The sequence below is a fragment of the Argiope bruennichi genome, chromosome 3 (genome assembly GCF_947563725.1).
Source record: "Argiope bruennichi chromosome 3, qqArgBrue1.1, whole genome shotgun sequence".
In the NCBI taxonomy this organism is placed as follows: Eukaryota; Metazoa; Arthropoda; class Arachnida; order Araneae; family Araneidae; genus Argiope; species Argiope bruennichi.
Genome location: NC_079153.1, coordinates 25662244 through 25685376, shown reverse-complemented (window position 1 = coordinate 25685376; position 23133 = coordinate 25662244). Strand labels below are relative to the sequence as shown.

Below are 23133 nucleotides of genomic sequence, written 5' to 3'. Positions count from 1 at the left end.
CTCGAAGTAAGTAGCGGCAGTAAATTTTGGCGCTTGCCTCAAATCCCAGTAAGTATGTCGAAAGTTACAAATGGGTATCTCTAGAACGTCTTATGCATGCACTGGTGTTGGGAAAGTATTTAATGTTTTTAAGACAGATTTTATGACAGTAGATTTTGTATAATTTTTATTGTTTTAATTTTTAACATTCTTTGTCACATTTGAAAAAAAAAAGTTTTATGGTTCTTTAAAATATTATTGTATACTTTAAATGCTGTAACATTTTATGACCGTTTTAGTTATCTTAATTTATCATGTGTTATTATTTTATGACCTTCCAGTTAAAGAACTGTGAATGAAAAAAAAACATTATCGTTTCGGCTGCCATATAGAAGAAAAATTCAGAAACATTAAATACTATCTGTCTTTGGGGACCAACTAGTCATTATTGGCTGCATTTAATTTCAATTATATCTTTTACGCTTAATTTGATATACATTATTCCAAAAGTAAAGTATTTTTAAAAATAAAATTTTAATAGAAATTAGAACCATGTTGGTTAATTTATATTTGTGTTCTCGTTTAATGTGCGCATGAACCTTCTTAATAGAATTAAATCCCATGACATACTGAAACTTAAAACCTAAGTACTTCGAAACTTTAGTACCTGAATAATATATTTCAAATGGCGCTTTATCTTTTCAGAAATGTAATTTTTCTTTCGAATTCCTCATTTAAACTGCGTGGATAATTTTCAGAATATTTTTTTCTTCAGCTTTGAACAATATACAGAAGATAATCATGCAAATTAATATTTGATGAAATGATGAAAGTAATTTGAATTTCATTGCAGTAATGAAATTTTTGCTAAAAATTATTTAAATAATAATTTAGCAAAATTATAAAAATTCAGGAAAAATACATGGCAATTATATTGATGTCATTCAAAATATTTTTTTAATTTTTTTTTTAAATTATATAAAAATACACATTTGCGTGATAATATTTCCGAGAGTTATCGAGGAAAAACTGCAAAATATCGCTTACCTTTAACGAAATAAATCTCTAACTAAATATTTTTTTTAATTCGCTTCGACGTGGACATGTGCAATATAACGCCATCATATACGTGAATATAAAATCCCTTTTATTATTATCAGAAATTTATTTTATTAAAAAATCAAGAAGCAACATATTTTATCGAAAAACTAAATTGCTTTATTATATCATGTCGCTTCAAACTTTAATATAATTTGTCTGATTTGAAAATCAAATTCTCACTAATTCTTATAGGCTGCCGAAGAGAGCAGCAGAAATAAGGTTAGCCACTTGCCAAAAGCGCCAGTAAGTTCACAAAAAAAGCTATATATGGGTATTTCTAGAACATCTTTTGCATGTATTGGTGTTGGGAAAAGTAGTATATAATTTTATAACACATTTTACTCCAGAAGATTTTGTGGAATTTCTACTATTATAACTATATTTAATATTTTCTCTATTCCTTATTTGTGGAACAGCTAAATAGCTCTTTAGAATACGATTAAAATACTCAACAATGGTGTCACGATATGATTATTTCGATCAACTTAATTTATCATACATTTATCATATAATAGCAAGAGTTTTTACTTTTATTTGGGGGGGAGGGGGTTACTCATATCACTGACTCTCCGACCCGCCCGAAGGCACATGGATAAAGATAACTGAATGACCGGACCGCCGCAACAGCAACATTGGAGGGAACAGTAGTTGAGTCCTAAGGGCCATCACCAGTCACGGTACAGCCCTTCCCGAAGGAAATACTTCCCGTCATCGATGGAAGGAACCAGATCCCCCACCTTTTTGTGCAACCTCCAGGGTGATAAGATCCAACCATCATACCGGAAGCATCTCATCCTCTTTTCGAGGTGCCCCCCCCCCCCCGGGATTCGGAGGAGTAGAAACTTTCAGTTAAGGTTGCTGCAATTTTTGTCGTCATCTATTGAACATCCAAAATAGTAGATTTTACTTCAAGTGAAATCAGCTTCAAAATTTAACTCCCGTTGGTAGTATGTGTCTATAAGTAAAATCAAAGGATTACTCAGAAATAATAAAAGTAAATAAATGAATGAAAATGAAGGACAATAGGTATGGAATTCAGCAAATGAATCCGAAATTATACAAAACCTACAAATAAATTATTCTGACCTTCATATTAGGTTTTCTTACAAATGTTACCTCAATCATCCGCAGATATTATTTATCTTCCCCGATACAATATATACATGAATTTGTGAAGAAATTAAGATATTTTTTTCCTTTTTGTTATTTTGCATAATGTCAAACATTCCGAATGTGTCCAAAAAAAGCTATATAAATGAAAAAGGATATCTCTACAATCTGGCATTAGGCCAACATTGACCCTTCAGTTGGATCCGTAATTGTCAATAGGATGCAGAATGTGTGAAAGATAAAAATGCCACAATATGTTAATACGAGTGATCTTCGTATGGTGTATACAACAGATTGTGATTCATATTTTGTAATATTAATTACATGTAATATAATATTTTGTTTAATCCCGTATATTTTGTGTGATAATACAGGTTTTGTTATTTAAGTGCGTTTTTGATCATTCGTTGTTTTTATTATTCCAGCGATATTTTACTTTGATATCTTTAAGATTATTGAGAACCTACTGAACATAAACATATCACTAGAAACTAAGATTTGTAAGATAAGAAATAGTAAACTCAAAGTACGAACTTAGACAAATATTAAAAATAAACCAGGTATACACAGAATAGTCATAGTTTCATAGAAATACATAATCGCGAAAGTACTGTGTAACCCCTGATAGGCAATAGTACTAAGCTGAGTAGACTGACTATCCTACCTAGATTTATTTAATACAGAAAGACATATCTTCAAAAAGTGAAATGGCAAGTGTGTCTAAAAGAAGCGATTATGTGTAATTGGAATTCCACAAGCAGCAGAGTTTTATGTTATAAACAACAATTCAAAGTGGACTGCCGTTGAGGAAGATCATTTTGTCGTTACATACTTGGTACCAATACAATTCGACAAGGGAGTCAATCCATATTCTTTGAATAAGTTTTTTAGAATTGGAGGAAAGCAAAGTAACTCTTGCAAGAAATTTTCTCAGCTTGTTCTATGGCAAAAACGACGCCTCATCATCAAATGCTTAGGTTATAGTTGATAGATAATGTTACGAATCTGTGATGCCATGTGTGACGAATCTGTGATGACCATAGTTGGTTCCATAGGAGGTCCCAGAGTTTGGCGACAAACTTGGCAACCATTTGGCGACTTGGCGATGAATTTGGCGACTTTGGCGCCAAAATATATTATACCCGAAACATCGAGAATTTTCCCGATCCGTCCATTAGGAACCGAGATACGCCTCGAACGTTCCTGATTGGTTGAGAGGTTTCTAGCCCCGCCTCCTGAGACCTATAAAAGGAGCTGCAGCTGCCGGGAAGTAGTCGTGAATTGAGTCGTCGTAGTCAGAAGCGACAGAGAAGAGTAGTCGGGATCGACGGTGAAGAGTGGTACGAATCGACGGTGAAGAACTGGTCTTCCAGTGATTAGCGGTACAGCGACGGAGTCAAGCTAGTGCTGAACTAAGCTGTGTGCTACTGTCTGCAGTAGAGTCTGGTTGTATGCTGCACGTCTCGGCTGAAGATAATAGTCTTCTATGCTGTATATAATTGTAGTCTTTGTGCTGTCATGTGTGTCTTCGTGTAAATAAACGTCATTGTTTTTTTTTCTACTCCCACCTACTGATTGAGCGTTCTCCACACCATATAACTCCCACTATCCAAACGAACCCAGGAAATATCATAACAATATTTTTTGCAAATCCCATACTTGCCGTGAACACAGATTGACAAGGGATCTACCACATATTCTTCGAAAATGTGTCATCCAGATTCGCTTAGTCGAAGCTGGATGAAGAATTCTCTTCAGAAACTTTAAGTTTCTGAAGAGAATTTTGACATTCCATGATTTCTTTTAAACTGAACGATCTGCTTCTTTCCCTATAGAGTCCAGACACACCCAAATGGCAGAATGATTACCTGTGCGGGACTGGAATGGAGATGTACACTGAAACTCTCTCCTCGTCTTTTGTGGGAATGAGTTTCCCTCAAGCGGCAGAGTAAGTAAAACTTTAATTTTTATCTTTTGTCTAAACAGCTGTTAAAGCAATCGAACTTAATTACCAATTTAAAATTAAATCTTGTGTCTTGAACCAGTAATTTAATTAGTCAGTGATGAGACAGACACATGTCAAATAATTAGGGCGAAGGCCTTAAGTAAAGTCAAAAAGTACTTTACAGTATGAGAAAAAAAAAGTCGAAAAGTACTTTACTTTTTTTAAGATCAAATGCTTTTATTACTGATAATGCATGTGAAGACCCAGTAAAAGAATCAATTAATTAAACTAGATATTTGATTATAAATACTTATCGATGACTTATTGGTTTCTAGAAAATAACAAACAAATGATTATGGTGCTGTCTTTTTGAGATGAATGAAGTACACTGAAAAGATGAGTTTGCATATTTAAAATCCATTTGACTCCGAAAGATTCTAACGTCTCTCCAGAAATATTTCATAGTCATATTATATATATTATGCAGAAATATTTTATACAGAAGGAAAGGATAGAGGGTGTTTTTTCAATTAAGAATAGATGTTGGTGGAGTGGTTTAACATACATTATAAAATCCAATTTTAATTAATTTTTTAAATTATAAGGTGTAAAAAATAATTCTTTATTTGTTTATAGTCTTTATTAATACAATTGTTTTGTAGATTAAACAGCGTCTTTACATTTATTTTTGTTCATTTTAAACTTTAATTTCAGAAAAAAATTCTATAACTTTTTCAAAATCCAAAAACCTGATCAAAGGATATTTAATTAGTGTCAATGAAATTTCAGTATCTAAGCTGAAATCCGCGAAGTCTATGAGTCCCTGAAATTTTAAATTTATTTAATTAGATTATGTGATTATTAAAAGTATTGTAAGAGCTAAGTGACAGAAAGGAAATTTGACAAGTTATGCTTGATAAAGTGCTAGTGTTTTCCTTAAATTTTATGATCGATAGAATTTGTATTATTTACAAATTTTTTCGGCTTCTTGGGGTCGAATAAGAGATACATTTTTTCCCTATTTTTTTCAAAATAATTTAAATTAACATAACAATTTACAAATATTTTTAATTCATTTTTGAGATTTTTATACAAAAATAATTATTTGTTTCTTAATACTTTTTTAATTTAAGCAGGAAAATAATTCAAAATATTGATACCCTTTCTAATTAATTTTCAAAATTATTTAAATTAAATTTATAGTTTTAGTAATTTTTTTAAATAAATAGTTTAAATTGATTTGTTATTTATTTTTATGCAAAAATAAATTACCTTTCTCCTAAGACTTAATTTAAAGTAAACAGAAAAATAATTTCAAGAATTAATGCGTTTTTATGTTTCTTTTTCAAATTATTTAAATTAAATTAACAATTTACAAATAGCTTTAATTAATATGTTTACCTTTTTTTTTATGCAAAAAACTATTTATTCCTATAAAACTTGAATTGTGATTTAATTTTTGAATAGGAAAAAAATATAAATATGACTTAATTTCTTCTTTAATTTATTTAAATTCAATTGATAAATTAGAAATAGTTTTAAATAATATGTAATTCTTTGCTAAAGCCGTTTCATCTTCTATCTCTGATACACCAACAATATTCACAGACATTTGAGCATCAGATTATTTTAGCTAGCTATTTAGTTTAACTAGCTATTTATTATGTTAAATTAATTAAAGAAAGATAAAATACATTTTTTAATCACATCAAAATCCGGGAACTATCTAGGCTTTCTAATTCTAAAGAATGAAAACAAGGTTGATACAAAAAGTGAGTACAGTGTTCTTTATCTCAGTATTATATGCTCAGTATTCTTGAGTGAGAACTTATTGTTAAAATTGTTTTATTGTCTACTTTTCCTGAAGTTGGAGTGTTTTTACAGGTAAATGTGTGAAGAAGTGTCTAGAAATGTACTTTCTAATAACCTAATTTTCAAAAAATTACAAGGGGGAATCCCAGAACTTTCCCCGGAAGTTTCATCCTTCATGTCAGAGAGGAGCTTTCGCACATGGTTACATTTCTACCTTAATGGTCCACAAGTTCCTTCGATTTATGAACCACTGATTTGCATAAAGTGTAGGCAGTGAAAGAAGACAATATTCGTACTTGATGCCAATAAGAAATGTACTTGATGCCAGTGAATACTGCCGCTGATTCCACAGATGTGTCCTTGGAACTGGTTAATTGTCCAATCAAAGAGCAGCTCTACCATTTCCGTTTTCAACTTCACACATAAGGCAGATATTTGCACATCTCGGATTCGTTACGAATGCCTACTGCAAATCCCAATGAAAAATAATATCTTATGCTGCATATTTCCCTCAATCTATTAAACAAAGCCTTTCCGAACAAGCAAAAAATTATTATTTTGATTCTCTATATCACTCTATGCAATTTTGGCAAATATTTTCCAAAAACTTTTATTTAATTCCTACGTGTTTATTAACTAATAATGTTATTTCAATCTTACAATTGTATTACATTACAATATTAATCCTTGGAAATACAAAAAGATGAAAACTATAGTATAAAAAGTATTTTTCTTCTGAACTTTATTTGGTTCTTCAAAAAGTTGATTGGTAAAAATCGATTTAGTTAGAAATCTTGTTTCCATATCTGATTTTTTTTTTTTTTTTTTTGTGCGTTTGCTTCCTTAGGTTGTGCTTTGTAAAACTGAAACTTTTATTGCTGGCTATTGAAATCATAAACGACGATGGTTCCGACTCGAAAATTTCCATCAACCCCAAAAGTCAAACTAAACTTACTCCGGACACCCAAGGATTCTTTATTGCACAGTCAGCGGATGAAGTCAAAAGGTAAACATGACATTTTGCTCAATATAGGTTATTTATCGTTTTTAGCATACGGAGAATGTTTGCTCCTCGATTTTTCTCGTCTATTTGCATAATATTGCTAGTGTTTTTTTTTTTCTTAGTACTTAAAAATATTTTTTCATTCTATATGTAGAAAATTATAACTTTTGAAATTTAAAAGAACGATCTGATGTTGCTTATTAGATAAGTAAAAAAATTCAATTGCGTTCAGCAATACATTTTATACTTTCATGTTTCCTCTATTATTTTCAAAATAAAAAATATTGTAATCTAGTACTAAATGTATGTGAGAAATAAATGATATTAGCAGACTATAAAGGAATAACGTTTTAACCAATAATATATTTTTTAATTAGTTAACTTATATTTTACTGCAGAATATTAATTCGTTAATCTTTTATTGTGATTAAAATGTTACATTTAATTATTGTAAAAGTTTTAATAAGCACTCTGAACAAAAGCATTTTCCAAAATATAATTGATCAGAAAGTACGCATTGTCGATACTTTTGTGTGACATTTACGATTTGTTTTATTTATTTATGATGCTGGAATCGTTATTTCCAACGTCCCTAACGCTTAGAATGCTAATTCAGAGCAATTAATTTTTGATAACGTAAAATAATATTCAAATTAACTTCAAAAGTTCACAATTACAATGTAAGCATAACATTCATTTTAATTGTCCAGATTTTCAAAAATTTAATCACGGTAAACATTTTCTATTTATATTCATTTATTTAACTTCTCGTGTTTCCTGTTTCTAAAGACGGAATTTTGTAATTCAATCTTCCTTCATTACCTGATGGGCTAACATTTCGACATAAGAAATTCTCTATTTTAATGTTTTAGAATTATTGAAAATAAAGGATGCTTTTATAGAATAATAAAATAGAAAATATAGAATATAAATATTGAATAATAAAATGGAAGCATTTTTAGAGCTTATTCGCTGTTTTAATATTTCTAGCTATTTCACTATTTTATTAGGAATAAAATAATCATTATAAATAACTTAGGCAGTCAAGTAGCTATTTTACGTAACATAAATACTTAGGCACTAAGTTTTGTTTCAATATTAGGGTTAGCACATGGTGATGAATTTGAGACCGAATAAATTCAAAAATTCCAAAATATTTTTAATAATAAATTATAAATTAAAGTTTAAAAAGTATCAAATGAATAAAAAAAATTATTATACTTTTTAGTACACTAATAAATGTATGCTTTTGAAAATCGGTTTTATTAAATGCATTTATTTGCTTCGGTTTTTGAAAGTATCCACAGAATATTATTTAACTTATTTATTTTCCTAATTGCTCAGTTTTAACATTTTATTGCCTGCTACAAAATTTGAAAAAAAATTATTAATTGTTAATTACTAACATAAGTAATGCATTATAAATTAAAGTTTAAAGGTGTCAGATGAATAAAATAAAATTATTATACTTCTCAACAATAAAACTATGTTTTTGAAAATCTTTTTTATTAAATTTATTTATCTTTATTAAATTAACTAACAAAGTTGGTTTCTAAAAAGTATCATTTGAAAATTATTTAGCTTTTTTAAAATTAGTTAGACTTAAGTTTTTTTATTGTCTTCATGGTTTCACCATTTGAAAAATATGTAATTACCTGTAAATTTCTTTCCAGGGTCTGGTATTACTGCAAAAACTGCCACGAAGACATCAGGGATGAGAAGCAGATAAAGAAATGCAAATGCAAAAACCGTAAGTCCGTCATTCGAGTTAACGTGTTCTGTATGGCATCATATTTGTTCTCGCGTTTACTTTTTCTATTAAAAATACTCTGAGGCAGAGTTCCGCATGGATCGATTTCGTAAATTGCGATCAATTTTTTAAATTATAATTACTAACCAATGAATCATAAATCACTATAATTTTTTTGCATATCCCTTAGCCCTAATTTCAATCCATATTCAGTTAGAGATGATTCCATGATATACAGGAATGTTTTTAACCCCCACTTACCCAAAATAGCAATCATTGGATAAGCAAATCTTCATATCATATTGGCTGTCAAAGTGGATGGTCCTCTCTAATTTTTTCAAACGTTTTCTAAAGGACTCGCTTCATTTTCTGCCGTTTGAATTGTTAATAAACGATTTTCAATATTTATATCTTCACTCTAAATAATCTATTTAGTTTTGAATATTCTCTACAGTTACATTTTATGCCCTGTATCCCACCAGTCATCTTTCAACTCAAAATGTTTTTATTGATAATGATAAAAACTTATGCTGGCTTAAGAGTCAAAAGCTTTGAATTAACTTAATAGCATTTGCAGGATTTAATTTTCATTTTGTCTTTATTCTATTTTCATAAGAGTATTAATTCAATGTCAGAACGAATGAAAAAGCATTTAAATAATTTTGCGCTTGAAATCTGACAATTGTTTTTAATCGTGTTTCAAATAAAAATGTTGAACCTTTAAAAGGAATCTGGATTTTTCTAGATTATCTTAAACAGAAAGGTTAAAAGAAAGAGGTTTGAAAGAACAGTGGTTCTAGCGAAGCAACAGTAAATACATAGATTCCTCACATTACGTTAGTGACTACAATTGTAAACAATTATGGGTCTTGTTATTTTCTTATTTCGTCAAAAAACTTTTTTCTGATTCGCTCTTTTTATTAAGACTTAAAAATGTACACTTAATTTTTTTAATCTTAATTTCTGTGGTTTTCGTCATTGCCATGATTATTTTCGTATACCTCGAACAAGTCCTTTATGCGATATACGTATCACAGGTTAGGAATTTCTGCTCTAAACTCATGTGTGTAGGGAAGAATTCGCATCTAGAATTTCAGATGGATGTGGAAGTTCAGGAAATGCAGAAACCCAAGGAGCAGGATAAATGTAGAAATTCAAAGTTATGCTCACAAAAATACTGTTTAGCAGTCCCTTAGCAGTGAATGGAGCCTGCTTCATCATCCATGAAAGACTTAGCAGAATAAAAATACAATAATATTTTGATCGCCAACTAATAGCCAAAAATGTTCATATAATCTTTAGATAATGCTCTGTTTTCTAATAATAGTAGCTTCAAACTAGCCAAACCTTTCCACGCCATGATAGATCAGTTGAAGTTTTCATGAAATTCATATGGGACAAGACATTTTGTCTAATCTCAAAAATGATTTTGGATTTCTAATTCATTTGCTAGTAACTGTTTTTAATTAGGTTTTATTTCTTAATTTGCTGATATTTTAACCACTTGCCAACTCCTTTTATTCGCAAAACAAATTTTGCTATCCAAAACAATCATAAAAGTGTCTTCATGTTTCAAATGCAAAGAATTGATTGAGGAAAAGGCATTATATGTTGATCAAAAGTAATTGTTTGATAATTTTGATGTAATCTGTAAGAAAAGAGCATTTTCATTGCCATATCCACTTTCAAATGTTGAAAATTCTTAATAATGGCATCATTACATTAAACTTTATGAACCAACTTTAAATTACTACCGAGAGTTTTAAAAATTTTATTTTGCATTTCATATAACGCTCTCAACCATTGCAGCTTTTAAAAATTTCTTTATGTAAATCAGAAGTCCAAACAATTTTCATCGACTTTAATCGGCACCAATTTTTAGTTTCTTAAAAATAGATACGATCGTGATCGAAGAACTGATTTAATAAAAAGAATTCTTTAAGATCCAATGTCAAACTACAGATTCATGCTGGACTCTGCTTTAGAGAAATTTAAAGAAATTAGGATTTGAATAGATTATTGATAGTACTTTAAGATATGCATTGTTTTAAAAAAGTTCAATATTCATAGAAAATATAACTCTCACCGTCGAACTTTAGCTACCCGATTTGATTTAATTAAGAAAAGGGAAAAATAGAATTTGAGGAAATCTTATGTATATATATTTACAGCCGCCACCTCTTTTAAATGAATATGAAGTTTAAAACATAATACTGGACTTTTGTTTTGTCATTACTGAAACAAATATATTTAAAGTTTATATATACATAAATTTTTCAATGTGAGCTATTTTTTACATTTTCTTTTTACTTATCTATACCGAATAGTAGAAATGAGGTAAAATTCTGTAAAATAGTCATTACCATTTGGCTCGTTTGGCAAAAGACAGTTTGAAAAGAAACAGTCAACCACCATCAGCAATATTTTATGATTTGGTATCAAAACCGTTATGTACTCCCGTAATTTAACTATTATTATTATTATTTAACTATTCTATATGTTATGCGGGATGTCCACTCTACACGGTCAAAAAGTTAGTTTTTAAAACATTTGAGAATTCATATCTTCCATTTGGAAAAGTTCTATAAATGAGTTAAAAACTCATATATTACGTTATTTTAGGCAATTAATATTTTACTGAAAAAATACCGAAGTCTGCGTTTTTATACAAAAGTTAATTTCTAAAACTTTTGAGAATTCAGATACTTCCATTTGGAGAAATGCTATAAATGAGGTGAAGATTCATATGTTACGTTATTTGAGATTAATAGTGTTTTACTGAAAAAATAACGAAGTCTGCGTTTTCATACAATTATCTGCTCTTACTTTTCATATTAAGTAAAATATTTTTGAAGCACTAATAATTTAAATAAACTAAATTTAAATAACTAAAATAATAAAATGGTTTAAATAATCGTCTGTACTTAAAACTGTTCAATTTATGAAGCGCAATATTTCTATATATTTCAAATTAATCAATAATTGCTGCTAGGAAACGTTTATTAACGAATTTTTCTCTAAGTGACCATCAAAATGGTCTGAAATTATCTAAAATTGAAAAACTCAAAATTTCATGACTCAGTCAATTTTAGCCAAACGTAAAAGGTTTGATCTTTTTTTGTTTAAAATCAAGGATATTCTCAAGGATATTTTGCTAAATGTGACTAATATAGTAAGAGGAATGTACAAATATTCAAGCTTCGTAATTTTTCCGTGAGTCTATTAATTGGCTCAAACAACGTGAATCGTGAACTTTCTGTATTATTCAGATAATTATTTGATTGAAGTGCATGTCTATCACTAACTGTTTAGAAATTAGCTTCTAGAGCCAGAGTAAAGTGGACACCCTGTTTAATACCAATGAAATTAATTTTTAATGTTTCCAAATTTTTCAAAATAAACACGTAATGGATTCCTGTTGGTTTGACAATCGGGCATCTGATTTCAGGTAAGAAAAAAATTTCAAATAAAACAACTAAAGTTCGATGGTGAGAGTATAGAAATTGTGTTGAATCGTTTAAGGAACAAGAATGGAAAACAATTTAAAATATTCACGAAATGTTATAATTTTATATTTATAACATTAGTAAAACATTTATGAATTTCACTATAATTTTATTCAGTTATTATTGATAATAAAAAATCTGAAAAATGACTTTTATTAATATACCGAAAATTCTTACTTCTTGGTTCGCAGATTATTAAATTTGTATAAACCTTCCAGAGCTTTATTTTAACCTTATAAATAATTTTAAAATGAAGATAAAATTTTGTTCAACACATAAAAAAGAAAATTTATGGATAAACTTTGTCCAATAATTTTTAATTTTGTGAATTTATAATATAATAGATTATAGGTTTAAATAATAAGTTTATCATTATGCTATGAATTTACAGCTAAAACTTTATGAATACTAAATAGGATAATATGTATTTTTGCATGATGCGTACATAAAATATTATATTTTTATACAGAATTCAATGTGATATTAACGCATGTATCTTTCCTTTAAAATAAATGTCAGCACAGAAATTCTAAAGCTAGCATTTACACTCTTTCTGGCCGATCTCTGTTTAATAAAACAACTGTCTAATAATAAATGAATCTCGCTTCTTTCTCATATATGCTTTATCGTATCATACTGCCATGAATAATATTGTTACAGTGGAGGGTATTAGTAATGAACTATTTCTGAAATTCATTTTCTTAATTATTTTAAAACTTTAAACTTCTAAAGAACAATATTTTGACAAGAAAAATTTTTTGTCGCTGCAGAAATTATTTGTTGATAATCTAAATATTTGGTCTTCGAAAATTAAATTAAACTCGAAATATATATTTATTTCATAACTCTGCCTTTAAGAATATGAAATAACTTTGTCTTGATAAATAACATTAAAAGTAACGTTATCAAATTACAAGGGTTAGAAATTTAATCGAAGGAACAATATAATACATCTGATACAACATAGGTACTGGCTTTTAAAGTATATAGTCCTTCAATGCACTTATCAGTTATTTGTACAATTCGTTTTCAATGTCGTGGAATCAGCGGAATAGTTTAATCAGTAACATTTCTGCTGATGTTTTGGATCAAACTATCTATTGATTTAAGAATCTTTGGAACAGCTCGATTCCGAGTTAAGAATCTTTGGAACAACTCAATTCGTGAAAGACGTTTTTGTTCTTCAAAATCGTAACTAATAAACTAAAGCCAGTCTAACTATGATTTGATTTAGAGAAAAAGGGACCACTTCGTGTCATTCGCTTCTGAAATGTTTTAGAGACTTTTAAAGAGATATAATACTGGTCAGTAGAACAAGTACTGATTCGTATTTTACACTTATCCGACATCACTGGAAGCAAGTAGCATAGAATGCTGTTAATTGTACTGATGGATTTCGAACATTAAAAGTTAATACCTGCCATGCATCAGATATAATTATATTTTCGCCATTATTAAATTCCTACCTTTTGTTTAATATCATAGTGACAAATAATCCCTTGTCTAATTTTAACACTTTTCTTGAACTCAAAATTAAAGTTCTGGTTTTGCTCAAACTTCTTGAGCAGAGAATATGAATATTAAAGCTCGGGCAGCTGTCGAATAATTGCTTGTTTCTTGTATCTCTTACAGCTTCAGCTCAATTTTATTATTCTCTTGAAAAGCTGTAGCTTCGCTTTAGCCATGATCAGTTCTTCAATTTATGCTTACTTTTTCTGGAAGGATATTTCTTGTATTTTATCTCAAATTTTGAAATATATAGTAATTTTTCACGATGGTATGTACGAGCTTCTGAAATGTTCCAAAACGCTCCTTCCAAAACATTAACTTCGTGTAAATGGAAGTCACTAATTGTACTGAAACTTCAAATTTTTGGTCAAGGTGCACAAAATTGCCGGATATTTCTGGAAAAAAAATTCCCTCGAACGTTGGAGTTAACATAGGATTCAGAATATGTAGTGCTATAAAATGTAGTTCTAGAAAAATGAAATCCCCACTCTTGTAATCTTGACAACTTTTGACGACACCCACTTCTATCATTTTTCTGAAATTTTTCTGTCTATCTATGAAATTTTGAATCTAAAATAAGTAAAATAGGCTCTCCCCCCCCCCTTTTTTTGGGGGGGTTACTTACATATTTTTACTTATTTTTTATTACTTAACCAATTTTTAAATATTTTTTTACTAACAAAACGTGTTTTTTTCGATTTTAGTTTCTATTTTTTTACTTTATATTACGTTTTATTTTTGTTTTACAATCTCTCATTTTGTTATTTTAACTTTCTTTAAAGAGGTATTCATCATTGGTTGAAATCAGTACAATGAGAGGCTCTTTAACAAAGATGAAATTTCTGGTGGCGTGTTCTTGAAATTGAGTACAATCATCTTACTGAGTTACGAGAGAAATTGATTCCTTAAACTTCCATGTACTTCAATCCCGTTTAATTTGTAATTGGCATAAATCATGAAAGCTATCAATATTTATAGCAAATAAGAGAAACTCCATTAAATGTTTCAATTGATTCAAGTAAATTTGTTTGCCTGATGGAAGAAATTCCATGCTAGAATGTTAATTCTCTACTTTACTTGTAATCCTTTGATGCTTTTCAACTATGGATATTTAACTACAGCAAGTGTTAGTCTTCAAATAGGATAATTTTATCTATGAAATATATTCAAAGATAAGTTGAATCCAAAACAGGACTTGAGATCACAAACTACGTATTTTTTTAGTAGGCTAAGAAGATTGAATATATGCAGCAAGATAAAATAAAATTAATTGAGATCGACAGGCAAAGTACAAAAATTTATTTTGAAATTTAATAAAAACATAAATAAACGTATAGAAATATATTGAGATGGCACATAAATAAAATTATTTGTAGGCGCATGAAAAAATTCTTTATATAATTTATTATATAACTGTGAATTTATATAAAACGCTTGTTACGTATATCGGAAGATGATTGTGTTCAATTTTCTTTTTGAGGTTTAAAGTTCAAAATTGAATTGAACCTAAGATTTACCACATTTGCTTGTATGATTCTATGGTCTTGTGAAAAAGACGCCCATTCTGAAATAGTCCAATAGTAGTATCGAATAGCTTATCATTTGAAATAGCTCTGAAAGATAAATGGAAATTTACAATTGCAAATTTATTTATTGTTATTTTTATTTTAATGACCATAAATTTAATCAAAGGAAATAAAATAATATGAAATATGAATTCTGTCTTTTTAGCAATACAGCTGCTGTAAATAAAATTATCTGCTTTTTTCATCCTGAAAGGTTTTAGTAATTATAATTATTATAATTAAGATTCTTTAAATTAGCAACGTATTTTAACATTTCAAAAAAATAATCTGCCCATGAATTTTGGAGGAAAACAATTTGAGTATTAATCCAAGATGCTCTCATTTAACTATAGAATGACGGCTCTAAAATGAAATGCCTATTAACTACAGATTAATCGCAATAGAAGAGATAATAAGAGAAAAATCTTTTTTTTTTTTAAATACTTGAATACTAAATTACTATCTTGAACACCGACGAGAACGATGCATTTTATTTAATATAGAAATTAATAATATAAAATTCTCTAAAATATTTGGCGAAAGGTTGTTCTTATATCTACAAAAATTCTTTGAAATAAAGTTGTATTTTTTTTAAAAATTAAAAGCAGATTTTAGATGTAGGTTGCAAGACAGGGAATGTTTGTGCGAAAATTATATGCTTACCTGATAAGCGGTGGTAATAGGAGATTGGTATACAGGATAAGGTAATTCATTGTGATTGCCTTGGTAACAAATGATTATTACTTCCTTGGAAATAATTTAAAGTAGAAACAATTTAACATATTACAGCTGAAGCCACACGTTTTGTTTGCATATGTAATAATTGTTTTATAAGACAGTCCTTGATCATATGGACACTATCCAAGAGGTTATCTATGTCACTATCTTTATGGAAATGTCTCAAATGATAGTAAAATGGACAGCTCTACAGTTTTTTTCATTGATTCAGACAAAGGAGTTAATCTTCATATAACCTTACAACAGATGTATGATAATAAAAGATTCAAACGACCTCATACAAAACTACTTCCGTACTTTTTATGAATTGCTTATCTTTTTTACATATAGATTAATCATTTAATCATATTTTGATTTTAAATTCTACTTGTTCATCCAATAGTTCAATATTGGTTAAAAAAAAGTTAAGTTACTCAAAAATAATGAATCACTATGTACCAATGTCAACGAAGCTGCTTCACAATAACGAAACATGAAATAGGCTACTACTTGAATGTGGCACTGTCATCATGGATATTAACTTACAGCACATCTGTAGATCTATTAATATAAAATGCCCACCAATATTCTTTTGATATGTTTACGATATTGTATAGCATGCAGAATATGAACAACATCACGGAGATATTGTACAATATCTTATTTGCATTGAAAAACAAGATATTTTCTTTTCAATGATTCTTTACAAGGAAGTAAGCTATTTGTAATAAAGGCAACAACTTTGAATTACACTAAATGCAGCACCAGATTAAATAATTTAAAGGAATTTAATTGTTCTTTCTCTTGCATGAGAAAAGATTTCGCCAAGTGTTCGACAGGATTCGGATCCACACTTTGCAGCTCTGAATCTCTCTGACTTAATAGCATGCCTTGCTATGAATGCACCATCTGCGTCCGTGGACAGTTTCTAATGCTTATTAAAGCTTCCCGTAGTTGGGTCCAAACAGAGATCGGTGGCTGTCTCTTCACTGCCTCGTCAGCTTTCTGTGTTGTTCGTCCTCTGCCAGACGCACGCCTTGCTGTCTTTGCGCTTCTCTTACTCTCTCTCCAGTAACTAATTCACTTTCTTTTTGATGTAGAAAACAGATTTAAGAGAAACGCCTGGGCGATGCTGCTGTTTAGAAAACCAAGTACGTGAACTCATTTCCAGATTCAGATTTTAGGATTTGGTTTACGATCTGGATTTCCAGGCGCCGTCCTTTGAGTTGGGACTGCTGCAAAAATCCCAGTCGAAAAGCACTAATGTGTCTCTATGGCATTCTTTAATATTTGCGTTCAGATAAGTGCTTCTATTCAAAATTGTGCACAGTGTCCACAAAATCACTTTACAATTTCAGAACGTTCACTCCGATATCGCAATTCTTGAGATATGGCGATCAAATCCCCTTACTCCCACGTACTCAGCAGCTGTTAATATATGTGATCATATTGCATTTCTGCCCTTAAGATATTCTTTTGATTGAAGAGACTTCGTTAATCACAAATTTATAAATTGATTACTTCTGAAGATAATGCAATATGTGTATCGTTGTTTAGAGGGCATCTGCATATCATTACTTATATGCTCTATAACAATAGAATCAAGAAAAACATCGGCCAAAAGAATTTTTTAATTTATGCATTGGATTAGAAATTTATGGTGGTAGAGGGAATTCTTAGTAAAGGAGGGATTAAACTGCCACCATTGCTACCATTGAGGATGTTATGTTCTAAAGAATGTGACAAGAAAATGAGTTTTGCCTTGATTTATTTCATGCAAATAATTCCCTGTAGAAAGGTAATTAGGAAGTAAAAGTGCCCGTACTCGTCTTATATTTTTCTATTTATTTGTTTTCTCAATTAAATCTTGAAATTGTAGAGATTTTGTGGATGCCTTGTATTTGTATCTTTAAGGTAAACCTTAAGGTATAAGTTAAAACTTCACCTCCAAAGTAACCTTAGTTAAGGTATCCTTAAGGATCCTTAAGTTAAGGTTTCTTTTCACAAAAAGTCGGTGAATATACTGAAATTTCTTACTTTTAACTTCAATAAATGTTAACGTTTAGAATTACCTCACTGTATATGCTAAAAAGAGTTTTTAAATAATTGATTTATCATTTTTCTAGAGATTATGAACTTTCATAAGAGATCTCAAATTCAGCCTTTTCTTAAGCCTTCTGTTAATAGATATAGAAATCCATTCGTTAATTATTCAAAATTAGATAACTTTATATATCATTGCAGTTGAGTAGTAATTCGCTTGAAAATATCTGGTATTATTAGGGAATTATCTTAAATAGCGATTTAATATAATTCCGTTTTAAAGGGGGAAAGTCGCCCGAGGCTGAAAAGTATAAAAATTGTTTTTCTTTAATCAGAAATAAGGTGACTATTAATTTATAAAATATTTTATTATGCATGCATTGTATTTCTCACGAATTTGCATTTGATAATGAGCACGAAAGAAATCGTGTTGCACATACACATTACTTTAGATATGATACATTTCTGTGGAAACATGAATTTAAACATTTTCAGAAACTATCACTATCTTGAGATGGATTGATTTTCGCTTGTGTAATAATTCTAAATTATTTTTAATACATCAAGTGCTTTATGTATGGATATATCCATTTTATTGTTCAATTAATCATTGTAAGTTTACTTCTCGGTGCCTATTTTTGACACAACTCGAACTTTTTATAAGCTCATTTTTTTTCCAGACCTATGTTATGTTTCTTTCTTTAAATATGACTATTAAGATATATCCAAAGAGGTAGATAACATTCTTATTTTTCTTCATTATGATTTAAAAAAAGAATGTTCTTTCAATTTAGCTCTTTAGAATTTTATCTCTACTTTGGAGAAGAATTTTCATGAAATATTTGCTGCTAAATATCTAAATTTTATTCAACTGAATGAAATAAGTGTTATGAGAAGCAAAAGTTCAAAAGTGCAAATTCACCTTTACCATTCGTAGTGTCCCATTAAGTGGTTTCATTTGACGGAAGCAAACAGTAGGAATGTTCTCCCTTCGATTTCCTTATGTACTATCCCAATATTGGACCATATTGTTTTAAGTCTGGTTATCATAGCCGACTGCTCTAAGCAGCATGGGGGCATGCGGACAAATTTGAATGTCCGGACGCTGCAACAACAAAGCAGGAACTATAGTTAAGTCCTAAGAGTCATCGTTAGTCATAGTACAACCTCTCTCGAAGAAGGCACTTCCTATTATTGGTAGGAGGTTGCCCATGGTTACCCATGCTATTTTTTGTACTCAATAGAGCTGCAAAAACCAACCATTATGCCGGAAACTTTTCATACAATTTCTGATGTCTTCCATGGGGGGATATGCTGAAACATGAGAAAGATTGCCTTTGTTTCAGTGATTGACTTATTGTTAAGTTTGGTAATATAGTTCCGTTACCTTTTGATTAATTGTGTTCAAAATTCGATACAGATAATTTGGTATAAGACAGCATACTTACGACCTTCAAGGAAAAAATTATCTTATTTATGAATTACATTAATGCCAAAACCTCATGCAATAAATAAATGAATAAATAAAATTCATAAAAATTATAGTCAAGGTCTATAATTGTTATTCTGTGTTATGGCAGGATACCATATATATTAGGATATATGTCAGAAAATTGCTGATTTTAAATTGTGTGCGTTTGTGGACTGTCATGTTTTTTGTGAAATAATCAAAATCATTACTTTTAACTATTACCAGTTTTTTAACTATTGTCATTTACCATTCTTTGAAAGTCATTTTCGACACAACAAGTTCAAAGCTAATTTCCAACCGCAAACAGTACAGTTTCCAAGAAATTTTCTTTGCAATTAAATATTTAACATCACAACTACCATGTTGTTGTTGTTTTTAATTAAATTCGATACTTTAATGAAGTAAAACAGATTATTTTTGACTTTTAAATGGATGTTATAGCTTATTATTATAGACTGATGTCAAAGTTCTTAAAATGCAATGTTTCTAAATCCATTTACATTTTAGTATTATTTTAACATTTCAGTATTATTTTAACATTTCAGTATTATTTTAACATTCTGTATTATTTTAACATTCTGTATTATTTTAACATTATTAATATTCGATATTATTTTAACGTTATTAACATTCCGTATTATTTTAACATTATTAACATTCGATATTATTTTAACGTTATTAACATTCCGCATTATATTAACATCTATTTAAAAATTCAAAAACTTTGTTTATACAATTTTTACCCTGACTGACAATTACCAATTTTTCGGGCTTTGGCATTCTCACTATTTTAAATTTATAAAAGTAATTAATAAAAATAGCTTTTAAAAACTTTTTTTTAAATCTGTTAAAAATTGGTTATCCTTCTTTTGCACACACACAACTTTGCTTTAATTTATAACTTTATTTCCTATTATAAAATCTTTAACTCAATTTTTTTTCTAGTTTTTATTATTATTATTATTAGGTGGTGCTACTAATATGGCGTCAAAATTTAATTATATCAAAGAATAACCAAAATTATACTATTAAAATTATACTTTATCAATAAGAAAATACATCAAGAAAAATCAATTCTAAAATTCCATCTTTTTTTATTATTATTTTAAATTCAATCTTTAACTTGAGACAAGTCAAATTAAAGAAAAGTGAGGGAAAAAGATGCAATCATATAGATAATATTTCGTCAATATTTTTTGTCACTATCTCTACAAATTACCAATTTTGGGGATGCGGCATTCTTATTAATTTAATAAAAAAAACGTGTTAGCTTATTCGTGAAATATTTTTAAAATAAAAGCAAAAATCTTTTTTTTTTTAAATTCAAACTGCGAAGCCCACTAAAAGCCGTAACTTTATCTTTCAAATATCGCTCGCTTGCGGCAGAGATCATGCGAGCCAGTGTTCTAAATCGAACACACTTGAGATCATAATCTCGTTTCGAATTTTATTGCAGAACTCTTAATAAGTTCTCTTCTCTCTTATCTCCTACTCACGACGTCATTTCCGGTCTGAAACGGAGATGAGCATCTCCGCAGCCTCATCAGTAGCGCCACCACTGTTGATGACTTTTTTTATCGTCCCCCCTTTCACTCCCCACCCTTTCCCCAGTAATGGATCCGTCGATTTTGAAGTTCCATTGGAAAAATATGGATCTTTTTTTCTTTTTTTTTCCCCTCATGGGAAATTTCTTTTGTTCATAAGTATCAAAATTTATGTGGATTTGTTTCAATCTTTCGGAAAGATAAATGAACGTCAATATAATTGCTTTTTTTCTATTTTAGGTATGGAAGAAAAAGAAATCAAGATATGTTAAAATAGATTTTGATAATTAAAGTTTAAAGCTATCTCATCATTTCCCTAAAGGTTTTAAATAAAAATAAGGGCTTTCACTTATTTTCTATTGCTAAATGAAAAAAAAAATAGTTTTGTTTAATAGCAATAATAATTACTAACCATTAAAAATATTTATAATAGTTTTCTTTCATAGTAAATATATTGCTTGAAATTGGAAAAGGTTTCAAATAAATTTAATAAAAACAGTTTTTAACGCTACTTTTAATAATTTTTCTATTTTCATCATTTTCTCTTTAAAGTTACATTATAATCCATTATTATAGTTCTTAAGTAATCTTGGATTAATTTTTTCTTAAATTCATAAAGCCTTTGACTCCGTAAATTTTAAAAATCACTATTTAGATGCGTTGTTTGTAAATAAATTCAAATATTAAAAAAAAAAAAAACGAACTGATACTATATGCTAAACGATAATACTATAATAATAAAAATCTGTAATTGTAAAAATAAATACTCTAAACTGCAAAAAAAAACGTGGGATGCAATAGAAAATGAACTGATTGCCAACCCATAGAAATCGAGGGATAAACAACTGGAGCGTTAACAGCTGGCAGCATTACTAAGAAACCAGATTTTGATAAAAATCAATTGATAAACTGATAATTTAGTTCTGCCAATATTATAATATTAGCATCCATAAAATTTGAAAATTTTGTAAATGAAAAAGTGACTGAAAATTCGATTACTAAATTTCCTCTTTACAAACTTGAAATAAGTCAAGTTTAAAGAAAAATATTCAAAAGTGTACTTTTATTAGTAGGTTAGATATTTTCTTTTTCTCAAAGACAAATTTGGTGTTCCGTTATTTTTTGCATCCGAGAAGAATATTTTTCCTAGATATTTTCGAGAAAGACATTTCTTGTTTATCTTGGGCGATGTGACATGTTGGTAAGGTCTTAGTTTCGCGATAAGAGGACATCGGGTTTTAAACCCTATTACTCTGAAGTTCATTACACGATAGATCGCTTATGTGAATCTGGTACATATTAAATCTGATATCGAATATTAAACATCCGAGGAAGTTTGCAAGGGGTGTGCTGGCTCAGTTGCTGTTGTCGTCATCTGATATTGATTGAAATTTACGAGGTCCATCCCCAAATAGCCTTTGCATTTCTTCAAAACAGGACGTTATAACGACAAAATTAAATTGCTAATCTGTTCACGTAATATGCAATCAAGTGTTGTTTTTTTTTAATTGGCCACTTAGCTGTAATGGATAATTTAAGGATAATTATAAAGGTCATTTTTTTTTCAATTTCAGCTTAGAAATTGCTATGTATTGGTATGGGTTGGTAAGAAATATCATGTGTGAACAAAATTTAGAATAATAGTAATAAAGATTTTGCATGAAGACTAAATAAAATAACTAATTATAAATTTTCAAAAAGAAATCACGATGAAAGGAAAGGAATAAAAGCACTCGGCACGTTTGGGCAAAAAAAAAAAAAAAAATTAAAAAAATATAGATTGGATGCATTTGCTGACTTTATGGCATTTCTTTGGGTTATATTAAAGCAAATACTTTTTCAAAAGAATTCTTTTAAATTTGCAAAAAGAAATCAGTATGGAGAAATAAAAATAGTATTTTCATTATTATACTTTGTTCGGTTTGGTTTATCCACAATCGTTTTAATAGGGTGAATATATTTCATCCATATAAATGGAGTGAAAATTCATAGTCTGTACGCCACAGAAAGCCAAATTACTGAGTAGATTTTTCCTGGGGTTTTTTCAAAAATTAGTGATCAAAAATATAATATTAAGA

At 29.1% G+C, this 23133-nt stretch overlaps 1 protein-coding gene across 1 annotated transcript in view; it reads left to right on the top strand.

Annotated features, from left to right (window-relative positions):
* The window catches only part of LOC129962640 (calcium-activated potassium channel slowpoke-like), a 288136-nt gene that overhangs the window by 224199 nt on the left and 40804 nt on the right, over window positions 1-23133 (top strand). The window contains exons 13-16 of the mRNA XM_056076504.1: window positions 4026-4138; window positions 6795-6953; window positions 8624-8700; window positions 17098-17148. Of these exons, the coding sequence (XP_055932479.1) occupies window positions 4026-4138; window positions 6795-6953; window positions 8624-8700; window positions 17098-17148 (400 nt within the window). The remainder of the gene's footprint in view (window positions 1-4025; window positions 4139-6794; window positions 6954-8623; window positions 8701-17097; window positions 17149-23133) is intronic.